The sequence below is a fragment of the Adiantum capillus-veneris genome, chromosome 25, assembly GCF_014529385.1.
Source record: "Adiantum capillus-veneris isolate H3 chromosome 25, ASM1452938v2, whole genome shotgun sequence".
Classification (NCBI taxonomy): Eukaryota; Viridiplantae; Streptophyta; class Polypodiopsida; order Polypodiales; family Pteridaceae; genus Adiantum; species Adiantum capillus-veneris.
The window spans coordinates 70,260,446-70,272,277 of record NC_140955.1 but is presented as its reverse complement, the minus strand read 5'-3'; the positions used below and the strand labels follow the sequence as shown (position 1 = coordinate 70,272,277).

At 40.1% G+C, this 11,832-nt stretch overlaps 1 protein-coding gene across 2 annotated transcripts; it reads right to left on the bottom strand.

Annotated features, from left to right (window-relative positions):
* Positions 1-7,127: 7,127 nt before the first annotated feature.
* LOC147425071 (beta-glucosidase 42-like) lies at positions 7,128-11,189 on the bottom strand. Of its 2 annotated transcripts, XM_086499667.1 has the most exons (13): positions 10,760-11,189; positions 10,590-10,656; positions 10,388-10,446; positions 10,137-10,212; positions 9,976-10,050; positions 9,807-9,894; positions 9,404-9,653; positions 9,179-9,294; positions 8,872-9,092; positions 8,717-8,748; positions 8,412-8,514; positions 8,210-8,318; positions 7,128-8,069 (listed from the first exon to the last, which is right to left on the bottom strand). In XM_086499667.1, the coding sequence occupies exons 1-13, from the start codon at positions 10,928-10,930 to the stop codon at positions 7,793-7,795; spliced, it is 1,644 nt and encodes a 547-aa protein (XP_086355793.1). In that variant the 5' UTR covers positions 10,931-11,189; the 3' UTR covers positions 7,128-7,792. The 2 variants fall into 2 exon arrangements, with proteins under 2 accessions (XP_086355793.1, XP_086355794.1); XM_086499668.1 differs by lacking the exon at positions 10,760-11,189 and having other exon boundaries at positions 10,137-10,286; positions 10,590-10,647.
* Between the last annotated feature and the right edge of the window lie 643 nt (positions 11,190-11,832).

Below are 11,832 nucleotides of genomic sequence, written 5' to 3'. Positions count from 1 at the left end.
ATATCTACTAATGCATGGCTATGATTGCTCAGTTATACCATGATGCGAAGGTCAATTCCATCCAACCATTCATCATCCATTGATACTGCATCATTCTATAATTCTCGTAGTTTATCATCTGGTTCCAAAGTGTTGATGGGAATATGTGTTTGTTAATTTTGGAAAGCAGCTTTCCTCTTGAGTACTTGGAATCGAGCTTCCTCTTGAGCTTCATCAATAACCCACTGTCGTTTAATCTTTCTCTGCTTTGTTGCATGCATTTTCTTTAGCAAATCATTGGTTAGTGATAAATGGTACTTCTTTAAGCGGCATCTACTAATCAAGTTAGCCATTGGTTCACCATCTATAGTGAACAACTTAGCTGCTCCACTTGGAGATACATCTTCAATGATAAACGGTCCATTTCCCTTTTTCTTGAACTTGGGAATGTGTTGCTTAAGGGAATAAACTAAAACTAGGTCCCCTTTTTTGAAGATTTTTGTGACTAGATGTGAATCAAAAAATTATTTTTGCTTTCGTTTTTGTGCATAGATGTGAGCTATAGCTGTTAGCCTTTGTTCATCAAGATTTTCTAAATCTTCGAGCCTCTTTGAAAATTCATGTCCGGTCCACGTAAGATCTTTAGCTACCCTTAGTGTCGACAATAGAAATTCTATCGATAGTATGGCAGCAACACCATAAACAAGGTTAAAGGGTGTAGCATTTAAATTTGTCTTGAATGAAACTCTATAAGCCCTTAGAGTGGCATGTAGATTCATTTTCCAATCAGTTCGTCCTTAACTAACCACTTTAGTCATTACCGAGCTAAGAATTTTATTCATGTGGTCAACTTGTCCATTTTCTTGTGGATGATATGGAGCAGATTTGTTATGGATAACCATAAATTCATTCAACAGATACTCAATTACCTCATCGAGGAAATGAGTTCCCCTATCACTGACAATTTCTATTGGAAATCCATATCTTGTGAATACATTCTCATACAAGAATGCGGCTGTGGTTCTAGCATCATTCATTCTGGTTGCCTTAGCCTCTGCCCACTTGGTCAAATAGTCCGTAGCTACAATGACTCTATTGAGTGTGATTTCTATGAGCAAGTGGCTGTATTGGTCCGACAAAATCTATGCCCCATTTTGCAAAAGATCTAGCCCCCACCATTGGTCTTAAAGGCATGTTGTCTACCTTGGTTGGCATTTTTGCTCGTTAGCATGCATCACACCTTTGAACATATTCTTTGGTAGTTGGCCACCATATGTTTGCCATTAAAATTGCTTTAGTGGTGGTTTCACTAGATATTCATCTTCTTTTGCACAGAGATGCAAATGTTAATCCTTTCCCCTCGAATTCAATTGGTTTCTAATAAAATCATAGTCTCTTGCTTCAGTTTCAATAGCTCTTTGACGGCGTTTACTCTTATCTTCCAAAAATGTTCTGCTTGATAAGTAACATGCCACTCTCTTTAACCAACCCCCTCCCTCTTTCACGACAAAATCAGAGGTGGAAAACTACATTAGGCAAGCTATTGCCCCACTTCGAGAGCCTAATCATGATCCCCGACAACCTAAAAGCGAGCGCAATGAACCTAATCAAGCACCAAAGGGTAGAGGTAGAGCCTACACACCACAACGGGCTACCACTACCCCCCCTCACCCACCACGTTGGCCCCCTCAATCCCCTGCCGACTCGTCAGGCAACAGTCGCACCCCTCAACCAACCTCCAACTTTCCCCCATACCTCGCTCAACCCTCCCCCCACCCCCCTAGAATCCGCCCCATGTTCTCCCCGGATTGTATGGCTAGTGCTAAATCCCTTTTGTATGATTGACACGTGTGTACGGACCTACATGGAAGATCTCGCCTCGCCCTTAAGCAACCGAAGAGCGGAATTTTTATCCCTCTTCATTTTGTCAACCCCCTTATGGATATCACATGTTGGAAGTCCTTCTTTAACTTATTTTTCTTCAGCTTGAACATCATGAGCTCCCCTTCATGGGATGAATGCATATTTACTTGGTCTTTTGACCCACCTTTGAAAGTAACGTTGTGTAACGCTAGGGACATTTTCACCTCAATTGAGTCCCCCTTATGTACTTGTCACCTCACACCTGGACTAACTAACCCCACACATGGGCATATTGTGTCAACTAGCCTGGAACATTTCTTACCACCAATGCTCACACTTACATGTAAGCAGGGGCTTGGACATATCCCAACCAAACCACCTAACATAATACAGGCCTACAATGAGCTATACCGAGTACTAATGGATTTGGCTCAGAGAGAATACATAACCCTCCCCCACACCCTAAATGAAGGTCAAATTGCATCACTCCTGTTTAACTATTGCCTTGTCAACTTACCAAAGAAAAGGCAACACAAACCTCATACGGTGATCTCAGGGGACATAGATACAACCCGAAGCAGATTTTTTATAACATGCTTAGACAAAGCACCAAATAATGTTGTACTTACATGCAAGGCTTACATCTTAAGTGAATCCAGGAAACGCCTTCTAGGAGCTGACTTTATGATATGGGAACAAAACATTAAGGATACAACACAACACATTACCACATTCTTACAACCCTTTATTGCCCCAATACATCATAACATACCCTATTTAACGGCTACTTACAAAAGTCACAAAATCACATTCAGATGGATTACTTGTGGTGCCTCTTGCTGCTATTCGGAGATCTCCTTACTCATGGCATGTATTTTGAAAACATGTATTCCTTCACTTAAGACCCGTGCTAGAAAGCTCAACCAAAAGGCGTTATTATGTCACAACTTTCACTTACAATCATGGTGGATAATAGACTCCATCTATGACTGTATTTTGATAAGGTGATTTCACTCAACTCTTGGCTAATCAACAACATGTTCGTCCAATGCCAACAAGTGGTATATAGACAAGTCAATGGAATTCCAATGGGACTATCATGCTCCCCCCTCTGGTGCAACCTATACCTACATTCCCTTGAATTCAACTTCCTTACACAAACTCTCAATAAACCCAACCCCATCCCAATATTGAGAAAGATTGGAACCCCGTTTAGATACTTTGATGATATTCTCCTCATAGATACACCAGATTATCCACATCTTATGGAAGATCAAAGTATCTACCCTAAATGCCTCACAATTGAGACCAAATTTGGGGACAAGGTCAAATTCTTGAACCTTAACTTGCACATCCACAATGAGCATCTAATCAAAACCCTGCGCAAAAAAGAAGAGAATCTCCCATTCACACCCATCAAATACCTCAAAAGAGCTAGCAACAAACCCTCGAAATGGGCCCACAAAGTCATCGTATCCCAAATAAAACCCATCCTCTTTTGTAATACCTTACCAAAAGAGGCAGCGACCAACATCAAAACGCTAATAGACTCATTTTGCACCAATGGCTTTGAAAGGGCAAAGTTATGGAGAATAGTTCGGAGATCCCTACTAGAGATGACCACGTCCCCTCATACATGTGACCATCACCGTGTCTTGGACCTTCTGAGAAATGGTGGGCACTAGGGGGACCTAGTGCCCCCTAAAAACGGGATACCACATTCCTAGTGTGGGAAGCTCCCTCTCTCTCTCTCTCTCTCTCTCTCTCTCTCTCTCTCTCTCTCTCTCTCTCTCTCTCTCGTCCTTTAAATAAGTGCCCCTAAGAAAGATCTTTTTGCCTAAAGGAAGACCACAAAATTAAAAGCCTTATGTTGGGACCCTCCTAACGCAAAAGCGTGACAATTTGGAAGCATGAAAGGGAATCACACCCAACATGGCACTCTCTCATATGTAACTCCCAAAAGAGTAGAGGCATGGGGTACCCCACCACTCCCCCACCTCCCATGAACCGGATACTTTCTTGGGCAAGGAAGGGATGAAAAGGGACTACTATAAAAGAAGACAAGGGATCCACTTTTTGAGATTGCAGAACTACTTGAAGGATACCTCACCAACCTTCTTCCTCTCTAGCATGAAGTCTTCTACTCAGGTAGGAGGTTAATATTTGTTGTAGAAATTAGAATGACATTGATAAAAAATAGACAAATCTTATGACACATGTCTTCCACTTTTCAAAGACTAACATTCTCATGTTGTTTTTGTGGTGATGGTGACAGGTAACAGGACTTGTCTCTTCCTAATTTACACAATCATGTTACCTCCTCTTCCATCTCTCCTTTGTAAAAAGCTCTGGTCAACAACACACATGGTTAATGAGTCTAATTTGATGCTGCTATTCTGACTGGTCCAATCGGGCTTAGCGCCTCTTACTTTGAACTTGTCCAACTCTGTTAATTTTTTGGTGGTAATCCTTTTAAGTAGCCTACTCTCTCTCTCTCTCTCTCTCTCTCTCTCTCTCTCTCTCTCTCTCTCTCTCATACACACACACACACACACACACACACACACAGATACACACATCCATACGTGCATATATATTGTACACACACACACACACACAAATAGAAACAAAAAAACACACACATCCGATTTTTCATAGTCATGGAGAATTGTTCTCGTCAATAGTATTTCAAGTCTTGATGAGTATTCTAACCTTATTACCACCCTAACAAATCTTCCTACACCCATCTTAGCTGAGATGGAGGCATCTCTCTTAGAAGAAGAAAGAAGAATCAATAAGAAACATGAACATTTTGAAATACAAGGAGCATACCTTACTCAAACTAAGGAGGGAAACAAAAGTCAACGACCATTCTACAAAGGAAACAGCTCAAACAAACCTCAAAGGACACATCATTCAAAGACTCCAAGAAAGGCATTGTATGCACATTTTGTGGCAAAGGAAATCACGCAGAGGAGTCGTGTTTCCTTAAACAACGGATAAAAGCAATGTACATCGGAGAATCAACTTCAAAGGATGCAAATGAAGAAAAGAATATCTCAGATGAGGCGAACCTTGTGCATGTAGAAGAAGAATGGGTCTTCTAAAGGTCTATACAAAGCTAGGCAAAAGTCTTTTTGTATTTCAAAACACCTTTTTAGTCTACCTAGTATCTCCCTAAGCTGGATGAACTCTCATGTTGTATCCACCTAAGAGAACCTCACAATTATAAGTGTGTTGTATCCTTAGAGTGAACCTTGAGTAGGTGTATCACAAGGCTTTTTTTGTTGTGTTAGGTCATCAACTTGAAGGAAAGTTTGTTGGAGATCAAGCCTAATGACCTAGCTTAGGAGTACCTTAGTCCTAGTTTAATGTCTGCATTGTAAGCATTCAATAAGGCTAAAGGTTTTTTTACTCTTTGGGATCTTTTTACCTTTAGCATCCTCAATCCTCTCCCTAAATCACTCCAAGATTAGCCGGTCTTCCAGCCTCCCTCGTCCTTATTGATCCCTTCTCATATCAATACAATCACTCCGTAGATATAGGACTTAATCCTCTTTTGTGCTCCCTATATATAGGGACATCCGGTTTGTATCTTTGTGTATGTTCTTTACCAAAAGTTTGATATATTGATAATTAGTTCTCATGCCTCGAATCATTTTCTATCAATGCTATTAATCTAATAAAAAACAATACTTTGGGTTCATTTCTCTAACCCTATCATTGAAAAGATAAAAAACGCTATGAAAATCAAACACTATATTCACCAACCATTAACAAAGAATGGACTCCAATAGAACGTGTAGTTCTTGAATTTCAAATTGAAAAAAACTACTTAAATATCATTTCAAGATCAAAGATTTCTTTACAACCAGTTAGTGCTCGAACAATTCATCGTTCACGAAATCTTACGTTACAAACACTGGCCTTCAATCCTGAACACATAAAAATCCCTTTACCTCAACTAGTACTGGAACAATTCATTGTTCATAGGATCTTACGTTGCAAACACTGGTCTTCAATTCTGAACACTTAAAAACACAGGGTCTTACGTACACAGAATTGTCTCGTATTCAAGACCCAAGTAATCTATACCTGCTTGAAAGAATGCAATCTTTCCATATCAAAGTTGACCAAACTATATTGGAAGAATTGCATTGCTTACATATAGAAGCTAAATGAATATCAATCCAAAAGCCATTAGAAACTTACTCAAAACATGCATATCATCATTCAATCTCTAAAAGTTGTCTTTCAATATACACATACAAAAGATTACAAAAAATTCCATGCGAATGGCATCACATGTATTCTGTTTGCAAGAGACAAAGCTAACAAAAAAAAATACCACATGCAATATTAAGTTTCTTACAACACCAATTTAATAAAAAAAATGAATGCTTCAATTCTCCATCAAAAAACACTCATCCACTTTGATGAATCTCTCTCATCTAGGAATTGAGATATTGCATGCAACCATCAAGTTCACAAACAACAAAATCATCAAAATAGTCTCTTTACAATTTGCCTTCAACACCACTTACAAAATTAATGGATGCATTAACATTGTTTCTTGAACAACACACTACAAAGATTTCAATCATTATCCTTGATACTTCTTACAACCACCCTTTCTCTATCCTAAACAAATATAACAGTAGACAATTAATAGAAGATGTTTTACAACTATGTATGGATCTTCTTTAGACCACATTTAAGCTAACTCAACAACCTCCAATGGATTAAGGACCAACTTCATGTATTGATCTAATCACTCGACAACCTACATTATACTACCTTGTAACCACCCTTAACATTGCCACTCCCCATTCTTTTGTCCTATTGCGCAAACAACCGTAAATTTTCACCTTGTTTTTAAATAGGAATACATCAAGATCCTTTGGTTCCATAATTGTAAGTTAAAGTTATCAATATAGAAAGTTTATATTTGTTAAAAAAGTTTTTTTTTTGGATCTCTCTCTCCCTCCCTCTATATATATATATATATATATATATATATATATATATATATATATATATATATATATATATATATGTCTCCGTATGTGTGTGGTTCATGCCCTCTTATCTCCTACTCTCGATCTCCATGATAGAGGGCCCACATTGTGGTTGGGAGAGGAATGCATGTAGGGAGAGCTCATCACTAAAGATGTGAATATATATATATATATATATTCTACCGCTTTTTGTGTGTGTGTGTGTGTGTGTGTGTGTGTGTGGGGGAGAGAGAGAGAGAGAGAGAGAGAGAGAGAGAGAGATGTCCCTACCATTGAAGGAGTGAAATGGTTGTAAGTTTGCATTTTACAATTTCTAAATATACAGGTTAGATGTAGGGAGTGATATGAGTCCCCCTTCATCACCAAGAGCTTCTTACAACATGCCCCATTACTTACTGTAGGGCTTGGATCATAGAAGTGTGTATGGCTTGTACCAATCTTCCTAGCCTGAAACTTGGAAGCCAGGAAATGTACCGCCATCTCAGCATCTTCATTGAGAAAACATTGGAAGCAACTAACTGCCCATTAACATTATTTATGCTAGGTATAATATTTTTCTTTTGTTTAGGCTTTGCATCTCAAAAACCGATTTTTATCAATCCAGCTTCCTATGCTCAGCTCTACTCACTTGCACATGTACAATTTGTATATCCACTAAGTAATGGAAGGATGGTATTGGGTGAAGAATCTACTATGTGGTTCCTTCACATGCCTGCTAATCCCAAAATATGGTATTGGGTGAAGAATATACTATGTGGTTCCTTCACATGCCTGCTAATCCCAAAATATTTCATCCTCAACTCTTTAGTATCCTCAAAAGACCCTCTTAGTTCTTGTAGAATCTGGAGTGTGTGCATAGCAAAAACACCCAATAGTTCTCGAATGCAAAACTAAAAGCTTGCATCATCCTTGCTTGTCCCCCTTAATCATGACTAGGTGATTACTGTGATACGTTCCATGTCTTGCGGGCTTGCAAGCTTCAATTGCGCATGGTTTATCATGAAGTCGTACAGGTGGCTCTCAATCAACGAAGGTTGCGGGATCGTTTGCTTCAGAAATGTGTGGAACCAGTGGGCAGAGTCCTTTGGATATCTCTTGAGTGTGGTGTAGTCCACAAAGATAAGTCCAAACCGCTTCGAAAATCCCGACTCCCATTCAAGATTGTCCAATAGAGACCATGCAAAATAGCCCCGCACATCGGCTCCCTCTCTGCAAAGATCAACCAAAGCATTGACATTATAAATACTTGGTTTAGCTCATTCAATTTCAGTGCATTTAAGATAGTTTTCTTTTATCTTCTTCCTCTGATCTAGACTGCCTCTAATCATCTTCCTCAAAAGGCTACTTACCTTATCGATTGGGCTAAGAAAGCAAGGTACTCTTGATAATAATGCACCCTCTTAGAGTCATGCAAGAACTCCTCAATTGATGTTGAAGGGCTGTTTTCATCATCCATTCCTGTGTTCAGTATAAGGTATATAATCAACCAAGTGTCCCACCAAATACAAAGTTTGCAAAGCTGCAATTAACGCAATTTCATTTCTTTCTTACCATTTTCAGTTATGTAGATTTGAGGCCTGCCATATCTCTTTGTTACCCAGTTTACAAGCTTTCTGAATCCCCATGGCACAATGTACATCCATTGAGAGGCACCCTGCAAATCATGTTAATTACCTATAATTATTACATAGGCCAAAGTGACATTAAACGTAATGATGAAAGCTTCCTCATTGAGTTTTTCCTGTATCCAAGGCTTTCTAGCCTCTTCTCATAAAAGCTTTCTTTTTCTCTACGCTTTTATGGGTTTTTCCTTTTTAAGTTATGACGAAAAGACGCTAAGCTCGAACATAGTCTACCTTATCGCCAATTGGTTTGCCATTCACCTCAGCTGCAATCAAAACAAAATGTGGCACTTTAAGGTCTATGTCTTGCTAAGAGCACATGGATCAAATTGCATAAAATTGCAACCTTATTGTACTTAAGTGCCCAATTATCCTTGTGATAAAAATACCTAGTCTCTTTGTCTTGATATCATCAAACCATCCGCCAAAAGTTGGCTTGGTGTCAGGGTCCACTGGTGTTACATATCTTGTTGTATAGTGATTGATGCCAACAAAGTCCAACGAGTTCTTCAGAAGTGCTTGCTCCTCAGGTGCAAACTTTGGAAGCCTATCTCCAGCTGTCTCTCTCATTGAAGCTGGATAGTCTCCACGGAAGATGGGATCCAGAAACCTGCATTCATCAACTTCTTCAAGATTCTGTTGATTGTAAAGCCAAAAATTCATAATGATATCACAAATGAAGAGAGTAAATTTTACCATCCAATGTGGTATTCAAGGTGCCTTTGCGCTGCCTCTATGTCTGCTTTAGAATTTGTAAGAGGCTCTCCCCACTCTGAATCAACAGCAATGCCTATAATTCCACCTTGCTTTGCCTGTTATCAGATGATATGATTGCATAAGGTTCACCACAAGGAACACCCAAGCAAACAAATGTAAGATCACGAACAGCGTGAACAACACTTGCATCAGAACATTATTTACCTTGAAGTTTCTATTATACATGTGCACTGCAGCAGCATGAGCTAGCAAGGCATGATGCCCTACCAGATAAGGTTCAGTAGAGGAATCCCCATCTTTTGACCTTAATCGATTCGATGTCCTTCCAGGTGCATGTATGCCAATGCCATGCCCAAAAAACGCAAACCTCAGCGGCTCATTCAGAGTGATCCAATGCTTCACTCGATCACCAAATTCGTTGAAACAAGTCTCCGCAAAATTGGAAAAATGTTCTCTGTAAGCAAAGCGCTTTACACTTTAGTCTAGCTGTACATTAAAGCAAGCAAGTACAAATGCATGTGAAATTCTAAGCGCCATACTAATGTAGCTCCTTTTATTCTGGCACATAATCTAGAAAGCGTAAGTTTCTGAAGTTCAATAAGCTTACACTATTTCAGGATTCAGCCACCCTCCTATCGTATCTTGAAGTGCTTGCGGAAGGTCCCAGTGGTATAAGGTTACAAAAGGCTTGATACCTGCAAAGCAAGACTTTTAGTGAATTCCTTAAGACTACGCTAGAAGCAGAACAAAACACATGTATAGAAGCAACCACTCACCTTTCCTCAACAGAGCATCAATCAGTCTATTATAGTATGCAACACCCTCTTTGTTGTAAGATGATTTTCTCCCATCTGCATATTCTTGTAACATGCTGTGGATGAGAAAAGCAGAGATGTCGCACCTTGCCATTAAAGAGGCATCTCATATCTCGTTTTACCTGGAAATATCCTTGGCCAAGAAATGGAGAACCGATATGAATCAAAACCAAGTTGTTGCATTAATGTGGCATCCTCCTGCAATAACATAGTTTAGAGGAAAAGCACACATAGAGGTTCCCGCTCACCTTTGAACATTTGCCTACAAAAATCTTTACAACACAGAAAGCTGCAAATCGATCAATCTCACAACTCGTCGTACGAATTTGAGATAGAAATAAATGAAGTTCATGAAACTATCCCAGTTACACACCTCATATCTGTGATATTGATCAGTAGCAACATCTCCATTCTTTCCATCAGAAATCTTGTCTGCATTACATAAAGATCAGTGTGACTATTTGATTAGCTGCTGTTCATGAATTCTGATAAATGATTTTTTGAAAATTTGATTCTTCATTCAGGTTGTATATGTGACACATAATCAGAGATGAGCAGAAAAGCAACTATCTTACTGGGTAAGTGTGTGAATGTATCCCAGATGCTAGTGCCCCTGCCGCCCTCATTTACTGCACCTTCTACCTGCCATGCATTGTAACTCTCTCTCTCTCTCTCTCTCTCTCTCTCTCTCTCTCTCTCTCTCTCTCTCTTCACACACACACACACACATAGTAGAGAGGCAAACCTGGTACGCGGCAGTAGAGGCTCCAAAGAGGAAGGAATGGGGAAAGTCAGATCTGGAAAGGCGGGGCTTAATTTCGGGAGCAAAGTCGATGCTGGGACTCACTGGGCTAGTCGAATTAGGAGGGTAGAGCTCGTACTCGTCTGCTTCGTATGGGCCAAAGGGAGGAGCCATGATCCACAAACACACGCACACACACACACACAAAGAACGTGGAAAACACAGACGAAAATGGGAGGAAGAAAGAAAACGCACCCACACAAAACTGCAACGCAGAAAACTCGCTCTCTCTTCCTTCCGCACACCCACAAACACAGAGAAAGAGGCGCGAGCTAGTGTCTGCGTAGCGGGATGCGAACTTCAGGCGCGCGCGAGAGTGTGCGTATGGGGGTGTAATTGTCAGGTGACAAAATCAAATTTGAGGAGTGAGGAGGATGCGCCATTAAATTGGGAGAAGAATCACGCGCTTTTGAAGGGTCGACCCTTTCATGCAATTGCAGTGGACTCGTCAACATGTTCCGCACCATTATAATCTTTACTAACACCGTGCCTCTCCTATGTCACATTGTCAACCATGAGTTGCCATCATCCTCGGACTCACATAGGAGTCACGCAACAACTACATCTTACACCTCATGGAAGGAGATGGGATCTAAAGCGGAATCATAGCGCATCGAAGATCTCAGACAAAAGTAGACTCCGAAAAAAACTTGAGCTCGAGCACCCAAGTTTAATGCACCCCCTGCCCCTCTCCCACCTCAAAGGATTGAACCCAAAATGTGGGGGATGAGAGCCATGCCCCTCAACCACATTGCCTACACCACCATTTGTGAAATGTAAACATCTTGCTCGACTTCTGACATGCCAATGTATCGTAATGGGAAAGTAAACTCAGATACATAAATAAACTCTAGTACCCCCAAGATTACTTTGCACCCGATTTTACTTCCGCGACAAGATTTACGACACACAATTGATGTCAGGGTCCTAAAGTCACTAGTTGCAATGCGGTAATCACGCTTTTGTTGTATGTGGACGATGTAGTGCTTCTAGCACTTTTGAAGATGCACAAAAGC